This window comes from Gymnoscopelus microlampas (genome assembly GCF_963454915.1).
Source record: "Gymnoscopelus microlampas genome assembly, chromosome: 9".
NCBI lineage: Eukaryota > Metazoa > Chordata > Actinopteri > Myctophiformes > Myctophidae > Gymnoscopelus > Gymnoscopelus microlampas.
This window is the reverse complement of record NC_139946.1, coordinates 32,857,948-32,871,286: the sequence shown is the minus strand read 5'-3', so window position 1 is coordinate 32,871,286 and position 13,339 is coordinate 32,857,948. Positions and strand designations below refer to the sequence as shown.

At 39.4% G+C, this 13,339-nt stretch overlaps 1 protein-coding gene across 3 annotated transcripts in view; it reads right to left on the bottom strand.

The window, feature by feature from the left end:
- The window catches only part of swt1 (SWT1 RNA endoribonuclease homolog), a 40,870-nt gene extending 27,937 nt beyond the window's left edge, over positions 1-12,933 (bottom strand). Inside the window, exons 1-17 of one of the 3 annotated variants that reach the window (XM_084065702.1) lie at positions 12,578-12,933; positions 12,413-12,481; positions 12,097-12,287; positions 11,541-11,922; positions 11,130-11,222; positions 10,631-10,723; positions 10,359-10,451; positions 9,962-10,120; positions 9,709-9,801; positions 8,346-8,438; positions 6,618-6,818; positions 6,291-6,443; positions 5,170-5,319; positions 4,966-5,007; positions 3,727-3,856; positions 2,527-2,622; positions 1,167-1,358 (exon numbers count right to left, since the gene is read on the bottom strand). In XM_084065702.1, the coding sequence (XP_083921828.1) occupies positions 1,167-1,358; positions 2,527-2,622; positions 3,727-3,856; positions 4,966-5,007; positions 5,170-5,319; positions 6,291-6,443; positions 6,618-6,818; positions 8,346-8,438; positions 9,709-9,801; positions 9,962-10,120; positions 10,359-10,451; positions 10,631-10,723; positions 11,130-11,222; positions 11,541-11,922; positions 12,097-12,287; positions 12,413-12,466 (2,215 nt within the window). In that variant the 5' untranslated portion in view covers positions 12,467-12,481; positions 12,578-12,933. Of the gene's footprint in view, positions 1-1,166; positions 1,359-2,526; positions 2,623-3,726; positions 3,857-4,965; positions 5,008-5,169; positions 5,320-6,290; positions 6,444-6,617; positions 6,819-8,345; positions 8,439-9,708; positions 9,802-9,961; positions 10,121-10,358; positions 10,452-10,630; positions 10,724-11,129; positions 11,223-11,540; positions 11,923-12,096; positions 12,288-12,412 lie in introns of all 3 variants that reach the window. The other 2 variants (XM_084065703.1, XM_084065704.1) reach the window with 2 other exon arrangements.
- Between the last annotated feature and the right edge of the window lie 406 nt (positions 12,934-13,339).

Below are 13,339 nucleotides of genomic sequence, written 5' to 3'. Positions count from 1 at the left end.
ACTTTCTTTTTAAAGGACATTCCTTGACACTTCCTCACTATCAGACTTCTTGCAGGAGAGCTCAGCTTGAATTGCAGAGAAACTGCTGCCTAATTTATAATTTAAATGAACAATGCTGTCCCATCCGAGGTTGTAGATCGGCTATTTTCGGCGCGGGACACCGTAGTACAATTAAGTATAAATCAGGCTTTTGAGCTCAGAAACTATTTCTTCATACAAGATTCATACAGTGACTGACAACACAGCATTACACATGTGCGACGGGTTCCTGCACAACTAGGGTGCAGCACTCTTCACATTTATGGAACGAATATGAGGTCCCTGTAGCTGACTCTAATCATGCACAGCTGATTAGAGGCCATCAGATGTGCGTGTTTCAGACAAAGTGGTTTTGTTCCCTGGCGTCCGGGCACCTAGGCTCTAGTGTAGCCTGACGGTGCATGACGGGTTCGAGTCCCGTTCCCGACGACCTTTGCTCTCCAGTCCTGTCTCTCTGTCCCTTTCCTGTCCATGATCACTTACAAAATCTATCAATAAAGGCAGGAAAGCCCCCCCCCACAAAAAAAAGTGTATGTTAAAAAAAAATAAGTTGTTTTGTCCCCTGAATGCGCAGAAAGAGAAAAATATTGATTGTGTTGACTGTCAGAAAGAGAAAAATATTGATTGTGTTGACTGTCAATTATTTTTCAGGCAGCACTATTGTGAACCTAGGATACCTTGTGTGAGAATGCGGACTTGTCTTTGAAATGCCTACTTTTGTTACTTCAAACAGACAGCAGTCTAGAATATATCGCTAGTGCCACCTGGTGGAGGTTGCAGTGATTTCTTTGTATGTGTGACTCATCTAGAACGGTGATGAATCTGCATAAATAAATGCAGGAGTTTAGTTTGATATCAACTTATTTGTAAATAATTTCCAATATGTTTGTGTGTCCATATAGTCACTATCACTAATGGTGACCGTTCTAAAAGCATGCTAGACAAAAGGCCAGGCATTTTTCTTTCTGGGAGACTGAAAAGGTTGCCTCTACTGGGGGAGCGTTATCTGCCTGTGGGAAGAATGTGAAGGTCATGACCAATTACACCCACGCAAGAGTCGAGTAGGGATGCATTTGATGTCAACTTTGCTCTCACTTTAAGACAATCTGACTCAAGTTGGGACTTACGGCAACTCTGAGAGGCCTGTTGCATTGACTGTCCCCAGACACCTGAATCCTGGTTCTTAAGACACGTGTAAATGAAGTGGACTGCAGGACAGGCCAGGCGAGCCACACATTCACGCAGCTTCTTTCCATTCTTCAGAGAGTCCAGCTCCTGCAGCACCACCCAGGGGATCAGTATCACAGGGAAGCCCATTGCTACAAGACAAATAAGGGAGGAGGCATATTAGGGCTAATTCATACTTTATTTATCGTACTAAGGAAAAAGCAAGGCAGGGAAAGTAGGCAGGGATCAGACGTATAGAATACAATAAAATGACCCGCACACCGTCTACACTTGCACAATTAGGACGACTTTATCTTGGCAAAGTTTCCTTCTTCAGGCATCTCAAGAATAAAGTTGTCCTTATTGTGCAAGTGTAGACGGTGTGCGGGTCATTTTATTGTATTCTCTACTTTATCGTACTGCCTACTTAAAAAATTCTGACTGAAAAATGCATGTCGATGCTTTCTTCAGTTTAAATAAATGACACGTTTCTGAGACACGGTATACAGTAAGCATTAGGGGTATAATATTACTAGATTGGACGTGTAGTGATAACTCTGCATTCCACAAAAAAACAAATAACGCACATCCTCCGTTCTTTGGTGCTGAGCTTTAACTGTAAGAACAGTGATTATGAAACAAAGATAGGGCTTGCAACTCACTTTTATGCTCCAAGGCTTTATTCAAACAAACAGCAGATACAGCGTTTCTGCTGTGACCGAAAGGGTCGAAACGTCGTATCTGCTGTTTGTTTGAATAAAACCTTGGAGCATAAAAGTGAGTTGCGAGCCCTATCTTTGTTTCAACTCTGCATTCCACAACATGAGACAAAGGTTGCTGTGGATTTTCTGAAAATGCACTGAGGACAAAATACAATTAAAACCAAATCTCACATGTGACAAAATCACAAACTATTTCTGTACTGCTAAACCTTAAATGGTCATATTCTATATGTAGGCATGTTGCACTAATAATAGATAAGCTTACACTACAACAGGTAAGCTGACAGAAACAACTGTTGACTGGTCTCCATTCCAAACACTAATGGCAGCAGCAGGGTTCAGAGGGCACATACAAAGCCACTCTCAACTCAAAATAAACACTCTACAACGATGACTAACCCCCAAATAGGGGTGCAAACAGTTAATCGAAATAATCTATTTAATTGATTATATATATTTTTTTTAAATATATATATATATATATAGATAGTTGATTGTATATAATGACATTAGTTTTGAGTCTCAAAACATCACTGAGAGAACTGAAACTATAGGTAGGAAAACCATAAATAGATAATCCATAAATTGATCTATGCACCTCCAAGGCCATGAGACATGATCTTCTTCACAAAATCCAGGTGACTGAGGAGAATATTTGTGTCCAAAGCAATGATTATCCTACATCGTGGCAGTCCTTTAAGGGAAAAGAAACATAAAATCATGCTGAATTAATTCCTGCATGGCATGACAGTTTATATTAAAAGTCAAATCCTATTATGTAACAATCACGCTAAGAACAAAAATGCACAGAGAATGAAAGGCAAATACGTGTTTCTGTTTTTCATAATCTCAATTAGCAACTGCATGTTTCCACACTTGGCCAACTGACTACCTGACTAACTGATCATGATGCTGCTCTGATGTACAACTTTTTTTTTCTACGCAACAAGAGTGGCACCAAACAAAAACATACAATTGGTGAAATCAAATTATGCTAATTACCCCGTGCAATGTGTGGCAGAGTATAGTAATTCAGTCATGTCTGATGGCAAAATAACTTAGCCGAATTTACATTAGGCTGCCCCAAACTGAATATTCACTTTTGGGTTTAAAGGGTCAAAGGTCAAGGTCACAATCAAGGTCCAGGTGCATAAATATGGTTCATATCTCAGGAAGGGAAGCATAGGACAAAACATGTTAGCGTGTGGGATGGTTTACACCTCTAGGCACACTTTTTTACCTAGATATACACATAGATATAGAAACCTCATTGGCCTCTGCAGTTCATTGGAGCGACTGGTATCTCAATACAAGGCTCTTCCGCAGGGCTGTTTGACTACTGGCCAATCACATCGCGTTGACTACTGGCCAATCACAGCGCGTCTAACTGACTGGTTGCTGCACGGCTGCCTCTTAAGAAAAGACCCGCCCCACCTGCCTCTGACTGGCCTACCGAACGCCCCCTTCTGTGACGCACATGGAAGTTTCCAGCTTGCCCTGCTGAAGCGGAAGGAAGTGGAAGGCTAGCCCTGCGGAACAAGGAAGCGCGCCCGAGATACGAACGCTTCAGCGCCGAAGGAGGCGTCTACCTTTATATGTCTATGGATATACAAGCTCACTGTACGTCACTTGATGCTGTGCTGCGAGCTTGTATATCTGCTATTTTTGAACATTTTAGAAAAATCTTGCAAGTGTGAGAACTACTGATTTAGAAGGCATATGTAGAATCTGCCTCAAGTCTTAATGGGTTAAGTGGTTCAATTATTATCAGGTGTCATTTGATAACGGTAAAACTCACCAGGCCCCCCTGTGGCAACCTCCACTGATGGGTCTGTAGATAGAGCCATAGAGGTGAGTTCTCCATAGCTGTTCTTCAACGCCAGGCTGTCCTTAGAGCGAGCCTCATGCAGCTCCTCAACCACCTGCATCTACAATATATTGTACAAGGTTTTACTATTAATAGGCTGACATTTGATGAAATTAGCAAGCTTGCAGTGCAACACGTTGGGAGTTTGTAGATCGGCTATTTCAGCTAACAGATTTGGTGTAGAGGGAAAAAAGGAGGGTCCCAAATATGGACCCCTGAGGGACCCTGGTCAACGAAGTATATAGGGGTTAAGTGGCTAATAACTAGGACTTCTTTACATTATCTGTAACCTACAAACAGCTTCCAGCTATGTACGCAGAGCTGGAATTAACATGAATAATGAAAGTGCGATATAATAGCAATAATACATTAATCGTCATGCTATACATTATTGCACTGGTCTACTGATCGGCGACACTCAGCCTCTATCCTCATGCCCATGACTACAGCATACCAGTGCCATTATCTCACAGTATAGCACTCCCTCTCATGTTATGTATTACTGCTTAAAGGGATAGTTCACCCCCAAGGTGACTTTTTTTCTATCGATTAGTTACCCCATGGAGACTGGAATTCATGGATATTTCATTGTTTTTGTCGCATTCCTAAGCCAATAATTTGCTGTTCCGGTCTCCTTTGTGTTTCCTATACCGGAACCGCTGCCTACCTGGTCATCAAATTATTGGCTTAGGAATGCGACAAAAACTAAATATATCCATGAATTCAAGTCTCCGTGGGGTGACTAATCGATAAATAGATACAAAATAATCCCTTTAATTAAATAACATTAAATCAGTGGAAAAACAAAGACAATGCAACTTTGTCCAAAATAAAATAAAGTCTGCACACTGCTAAATATGCTCCCACAGTTTATTGCGAACTCAGGAACAGTTATTTTTGTTGATCGCTTCCTTGTCCTGCACCTGGACACAGTGGACGTGCATGCACTGCTTCTCTCATTGAAACTTTTACTGCCTTCAGACTATCACTGAGGCCTTCGTTAAACCAAAGCTAGTTCCATAATATTGCATTATCATACAGTAGGTGGCAGGGAACTCATTCACCAATAACAACTTCCTCAAACTGATTTCATTCACTTGATGTCAAGGGTCATTGAAAATTGGGAAACATTTAAGAATAATACGAAGTGCTAAGGACAATCATACTTACTTCAATGTCATTGTCATAGACCTGTGTTCCATCATGTATACTCTGCAACACATTAAGAGTCATGTTAAAACAAGAAATGGGCATTATACTGTAGCATTACAAAAAACAGTCTCCACTTTGGTCTGCATATTATTTTACATATCACAAAAATGTGTATGTGTATAAGCAATAACAGCCTGTAATTGGTCATCTAAGAGCACCTACCAAGTTTGGGGCCTCCACACATGGTCCACACGTGGTTCCTGGTGAGACTATTTTGATGGCACTCACTTCTTTCTTAGGGGGCACCTGAGATTGTAAGGGCTTGGCTGTCGAAGGCACATTCCATTGATTTGATGTTCCATCATGTACACTCTGCAACACATTATGAGTCATATTAAAAAAGGAAATGGGCATTACTTACTGTAGTATTACAAAAAGGTGTCTCCACTTTGGTCTGCACATTATTTTACATATTACACACAAATGTGTGTGTGTGTGTGTGTGTGTGTGTGTGTGTGTGTGTGTGTGTGTGTGTGTGTGTGTGTGTGTGTGTGTGTGTGTATATATATATATATATATATATATATATATATATATATACACACACACACACACACACACACACACATATATATATATATATAATATATATATATAATAAATGTCTCAGCCAAAAATACATACATTAAAAAAAAAATCACAGGAGCCGAGATACTGAATTTTTAAGTAATAACTTAACCAGGAAGTGAATGGAGCAGTAAATCTTCGGATCGCGTTATCTCTGGTTCTGTGTGAAAAAACTAAAAAAAGACGTCATAAGTCGTCCTTGGCAGCCAGGAGCTCCCCACGTCTAAAATGCACTTTTTGGTAGAAAATATTTCACCTGAACGAAAAAGAATGTAGTTACTCCACTGCGCCCTTTACAGATCTGCTCAATGGAACTTTTCTATTGACAACATTTCTTCCTTCTGGCGAAATATTTTCTTTTCTGGCCAAAAAGTGTATTTTAGACATAAGGTGGGGGGCTCAGTGTTCCCACTAAGGAAAGTGGGCTTTCAACATCTTAAAACCGTCTTTGTTTTGGTGAGTAGCAAAAGTATATTTTTTATTTTTACTTAAGATGAGAGGCTGCAGCTGCTGCACTACGGGGGGTATGCGGGCAACAGCTGGAAAGTAACATAGCGTTCTCCTTCTAACTCTATGGATCAGAGCTAGGGGCAGGCCATTCTGCGCATGCGTTAAATGCGTCAAATATTTTAACTAAATGAATTACCGCCGTTAACGCAGCATTAATATATATATATATATATATATATATATATTCTTTTTTTAAGAGCACCTACCAAGTTTGGGGTCTCCAGATATGGTCCACACGTGGTCCCTGGTGTTCTGATGGCACTCACTTCTTTCTTAGGGGGCACCTGAGATTGTAAGAGCTTGGCTGTCGAAGGAACTTGTGTGACATTCCTTTGATTTGATGTTCCATCATGTACACTCTGCAACACATTATGAGTCACATTAAAACAAGAAATGGGCATTACTTACTGTAGCATTACAAAAAAATCCACTTTGGTCTGCACATTATTTTACATATTACACACACATTTGTACATATATATATATATATATATATATATATATATATATATATATATATAAAGAGCACCTACCAAGTTTGTGGCCTCCACACATGGTTCACACGTGGTCCCTGGTGTGGCTGTTTTGATGGCAGACCCCTGACCAGTGTTGGTGCCAAGTTTGATTCGGATCGGAGCAACGGTGCGCCTCGCAGGTCTGCATGTTACGTTTGTGACGGCCACCCACCCACCGTCGACGAACCGTCCACCGTTGACCCACCGTCGGTTGAACCCCTAAGCAATTTTAATATAGGACACACACACACACACACACACACACATACACACACACACACACAGATAAATATATATATATATAGAGAGAGAGAGATCGGTAGATAGGTCGATAGATAGATATACACGCACACTGATAAATAGAATTTCATCTGTTATTTTTATCATTTGTACGTTTGGAGCAGTGGTGTCATGTAGGCCACACGGAGTAGGACGGCGTGTGGCCAGTGATTTTTTCACGCGCAAGGTACGGCACGGTACAGTGCACGCACGTTCACGCACGTGCACGCTAGAACGGCCCCCCCCCCCGTAGATTCACGAGCCAAGTACCCAAATGGCTACTTTGCATAACAGGTTTACAAGTGAGTGTGAAAATGTTTGGTCAGATTCCTCACACCTCGCTTCTATAGGCTACACGGTAACAACACAGCATGTTGGCTTCAGTAGGGCTGCTCCCAGTATCCTATCTGCACGCAGCAATGCCTCAGCCACCGTCGAAGAAGAGAAAGATACTCGTTCAAAGCTTTTAGTTTCAGCTCTATAATTCACGGCATTCCTTGAATTTTTATTAGTTTAAAAAGACAAAAACTAAGCTAAAAAACATTTCCTATACAAACATGTTTCCTAATTTAAGGTAAAATAAAATGCGCGCGGTGTGCGCGTGCCACGCGCGAGCGTGACGTCATTAAAACACCGTCCTGCCAGTAAAAAAAAATCACCATGACACCGCTGGTTTGGAGTGTTATTAAAGAATTGTCTCGTAGTTATAGATACAGTTCATATAGTTCATTATCTTATTTGAGTTTTCCAATAGTGTAACTCTGTGTCAGTATGACCTTAAACCTAAACTGTGTTTATCAAGATGAGATGAGATCATATTGCAGCCTTACGCTTTCCAGGTGCCTGGTACGGAAAGATCACAGGGCCCCTTTCTCTGATGTACCAAGCTCTCTCTCCCTCCCTTGAGGGGAGTGACTTACTGACTGTATGTAAACTGTTGCTTTACTCTGAATGGGTCAGAATGCATTCTTTGAATAAACCAATGTATTTAACTCCGTATTCTCTCCTCATATTTGGTTCTGCGTCACGGTAACTTTAACTGAGTATTTCAGACTCAAGATTTTCCTAGTTAGCGGAGCCACAGCTCAACTGCATGTTTATGAAGGCACGGCTGTGCGACAGACAGAGAGAAGCAGAGAAGAGCTCTTCTACATTAAATACAGACGGACAGTGTTACATAAAAACTTTCGCTGTTGCCATTTATTCAAGTTTCTTAAATGTAACTTTCAAGTGAAGTTTAAGGGGGGAAACTTTAAGGGCTGAACCAACGTGGTGTGTCTCAGCGTGATCAGATTTCTTTTTTAATACTACATTCAGATGGCAATTTTAGCATTCCAATGTAATTAATTATTTTCACATTCAAATCCTATTCGAATCAGGAAATTAGTTCTGACAGCCCTAATATATACAGTATATACAGTATAGCATTCTGTAGACGCATATAAACTGACTGAAGTCCACACTCACTTCTTTCTTAGGGGGCACCTGAGATTGTAAGGGCTTGGCTGTCGAAGAAACTTCTGTGACATTCCTTTGTTTTGATGTTCCATCATGTACACTCTGCAACACATTATGAATCATATTTACCATATTAAAACAAGAAATGGGCATTACTTACCACTTTGGTCTGCACATAATTTTACATATTACACACAAGTGTGTGTGTGTGTGTGTGTGTGTGTGTGTGTGTGTGTGTGTGTGTGTGTATATATAATATATATATATATATATATATATATATATACTTAATGAAAAAACAAAATATATTTTTTTCAGGAAATTATGAATCATATTTACCATATTAAAACAAGAAATGGGCATTACTTACCACTTTGGTCTGCACATAATTTTACATATTACACACAAGTGTGTGTGTGTGTGTGTGTGTGTGTGTGTGTGTGTGTGTGTGTGTGTGTGTGTGTGTGTGTGTATATATAATATATATATATATATATATATATATATATATACTTAATGAAAAAACAAAATATATTTTTTTCAGGAAATGAAGAAAAACTGATATTTTTAAAACAAAGCAATACTGCCTCATCAAAGTTGGTATTGTGACTTTATATATTGTCAGATACTTGCATGTGTCATTATATTATCACCAATTTACCCAAATCCAGCTCAAGTGGAGTTAGGAGTTTTGTCCATCATTGATAAGAACAGCTGACAATAGCTCCAATCGCTGCGGAGGGAGAGGTTCCAAATGGGGCTAAGCTGACAATGGATCTCCAAGCTCACAATGCATCAAAACGTGTGAATTAATGCCCTGATACTTCATGACATTTATTATATAGGCCTACAATAATAAGCAGGACTTTAAATATTATTACAATAACTTCTGCAAAGAGGGGTTCACAGAGTTGCAGTTTCAGTAGAACTAGCGAGAGTAATGCTATATGAACTCATTTCTTGTCACATTGCTCTCCTCAGAAAAGACTTCATAGATTTTAGAAATAGAATTACTTGTTTCCATAACATTAGCGTCAGTGCTAAGTTTGATAAACAGGTACACTGCATAGTTTTAACAGACTACGGGGAGGAAACCCCTGCCTTGTTAGAGATTGTTTATCTGCCGCTCCGCAGCAGCTCTGTCCTGTCCTCTGTGTGCACACTGCACTGTGTGGAACTGCAGCACGCAGAGGAGAGGGGGTGGAGTTGGGTGTTTTGACCGACAGTTTGAGGATCCAATGGAGTTGGGAGGTTTTGTCAGAAGCGCTTTTGAATACTTTTAATATATACATATACATACATACATACATACATATATACATACATACATTCTGTAGAAGCATATAAACCGACTGAAGAAGTCTACACTCACTTCTTTCTCAGGGGGCACCTGAGATTGTAAGGGCTTGGCTGTCGAAGAAACTTGAGTGACATTCCTTTGTTTTGATGTTCCATCATGTACACTCTGCAACACATTATGAATCATATTAAAACAAGAAATGGGCATTTTCCCAGCCTTTAGCATGCTGGGAACTGGAGTTATGGCTTTTTAAAGCCGAACCAATAGGAACACAGAGGGGGCGGGGCTTAAGCAATCATGTAATTGGTCGTCTAAGAGCACCTACCAAGTTTGGGGCCTCCACACATGGTCCACAAGTGGTCCCTGGTGTGCCTATTCTGATGGCACTCACTTCTTTCTTAGGGGGCACCTGAGATTGTAAGGGCTTGGCTGTCGAAGGCACTTTTGTGACATTCCTTTGATTTGATGTTCCATCATGTATACTCTGCAACACATTATGAGTCATATTAAAACAAGAAATGGGTATTACTTACTGTAGCATTACAAAAAACACTCTCTACTTTGGTCTGCGCATTATTTTACATATTACACATATCACGCACACATTTGTGTGTGCGTGCGTGCGTGCGTGCGTGCGTGCGTGCGTGCTACATACATACATACATACATACATATGTAATTCTGCAGAAGCATATAAACCGACTGAAGACGTCTACACTCACTTCTTTCTTAGGGGGCACCGGAGATTGTAAGGGCTTGGCTATCGAAGGCACTTGTGTGACATTCCTTTGTTTTGATGTTCCACCATGTACACTCTGCAAAACATTATGAATCATATTAAAACAAGAAATGGGCATTACTTCATGTAGCATTACAATAAACAGTCTCCACTTTGGTCTGCACATTATTTTACATATTACACATATCACACACAAATTTGTATATATAGCATTCTGTAGAAGCATATAAACCGACTGAAGAAGTCTACACTCACTTCTTTCTTAGGGGGCACCTGAGATTGTAAGGGCTTGGCTGTCGAAGGCACTTGTGTGACATTGCTTTGTTTTGATGTTCCATCATGTACACTCTGCAACACATTATGAATTATATTAAAACAAGAAATGGGCATTACTTACTGTAGCATTACAATAAACAGTCTCTACTTTGGTTTGCACATTATTTTACACATTACACACAAATGTGTGTGTGTGTGTGTGTGTGTGTGTGTGTGTGTGTGTGTGTGTGTGTGTGTGTGTGTATGTATATATATATATATATATATATATATATATATATATATATATATATATATATATATATATATATATATATATATATATATATATATATATGTATGTGTGTGTGTATATATATATATATATATATATATATATATATATATATATATATATATATATATATATATATATATATATATATATATATCGCATTCTGTAGAAGCATACAAACCGACTGAAGAAGTCTACACTCACTTCTTTCTTAGGGGGAACCTGAGATTGTAAGGGCTTGGCTGTCGAAGAAACTTGTGTGATATTCCTTTGTTTTGATGTTCCATCATGTACACTCTGCAACACATTATGAATCATATTAAAACAAGAAATGGGCATTACAAAAAACTAAGTCTCCACTTTGGTCTGCACATTATTTTACATATTACACATATCACACAAATGTGTGTGTGTGTGTGTGTGTGTGTGTGTGTGTGTGTGTGTGTGTGTGTGTGTGTGTGTGTGTGTGTGTGTGTGTGTGTGTGTGTATATATATATATATATATATATATATATATATATATATATATGTATATATATGTATATATATATATATATATATATGTATATAATTCTGTAGAAGCATATAAACCGACTGAAGAAGTCTACACTCACTTCTTTCTTAGGGGGCAACTGAGATTGTAAGGGCTTGGCTGTCGAATGCACTTCTGTGACATTCCTTTGTTTTGATGTGAGACGCCGTGATCCATCTGAGTGCTTATCTGATGTAGTGTGACTGGATGTGGGGTAAGGATGCTTTGCGGCCTTTTTAACCTCTTCCCTGTCCTGCACCGGCCGCTTATGTCCCTTCTCCTTCGGTTCTATAGCCAGTGAGGGAGTTTTTCCCTCCACCTTTTCCCCAGACCTCTTGTCTGACGTTTGGGTCTCATGGGTGATATCTTTTGGCAGCTTGTAGACAGCTTTTTTGATGTGCCGACCACTTTGGTAAACATCTTTGCTGTTGGAAGTGCTGCATTCGTCCTGACTCTTCGTTGATCTATGTGTAGTAGAGCAGATTGAATTGATAGTCATAGGCATTAAAATGTCACTTTGGACAACTATGAATACAAAGATTGAGATACAATTTTGTAATATCATGACATGACCTTCATTTTCATTGACCTCCTATTAGAGGAATCAGCTCATGCTCAAAGTATATACTGTACTTTACCTGTCACAACTGTGGCTATAATGCTTCTTCGAAGAACTCCTGTCACAACTGTGGCTATGATGCTTCTTCGAAGAACTCCTGTCACAACTGCAGCTATGATTTTTCTTCGAAGAACTCCTGTCACTACTGTAGCTATGATGCTTCCTCGAAGAACTCTTGTGTTTTCTTTCACCATGTTCCTCGTTGGAAGACTGCAAAACATTACACATACTCTTCAGCTTCATGTTACATGATAGCTTTAAGGCAGCTTCATATAATCATGTTATAACCAAAATTTAAAAAAAGCAGTGCAATTTAAGTGAACGTTAATTCTTACCTCTTCGCCATTGTCATTTGGAGAATATGTCTTAGTCTTCTTCTTTTTAGACATTGTAGCATTGAGGTTCTAACAAAAAAGCAGACGTCTTGGTCTTAACTCGTTCAGTCACTCGATTTCCGTATCCTTAATTGCCATTTAAGGCTATACCTTATTTTAACTTACAAAGAAGGCAGGGGAGCTTCAATTGTTCTAATGGGCTAAGCTTCCGCCTATTTGTTAATTAATTGCTACAGCGTTATGTACTACTATAGGACAGAATAGAGGTATGACGTAGAAAGTAACGCTGAATGAAAAGAAACATTAACCGTCAACATATTAGCTTGTCACTCACGCTTGTCACTTCACTTGTTGTCACTCGTCACAAAAGTTAACACTGAAACACAAAAGGAGGACTAAATGAAAAGTTTACGTTACTACGCAGGCAAATTTACGTTTACTTTACCGTTAGTGACACTAAACTCAACAGACTACACATGCTTAAAAACTCCCGTACCAGTGCTCCGTCTGTTACTACCATAGAGCTTTGCTTTGCTTTGCTTTGCTTTGCTAGAGCTTACTACACACTCGTGAAACAAAGTAAGCATTGAGCTTCCGCCCGGTGGATTTCAAAATAAGAGTGTATAGTTGATTAACAACTATTTTGTTACTATCTACTTTCCTTTTAGGTTTCTGTGGTGGAAATTCACGTTGACAAAAATAATTCTACCATCTGAGAAGAAAAATACTTAGACAGTCTCATGTACAAAGCAAATGTATCGCAAAAAACTGTGTTACAGGATGTTAGTGCTCTTGGTTGCTAGGGGCTGTCGCTAAGGAATAGGAGAAGTACCAACTGTAAGCATCCTCTGCCTGATAGGTCAACAATACCCGGCTGGAGCTTGACTTTACTGAACCCATGATGATTTTAAGTTAAACACTTAAACC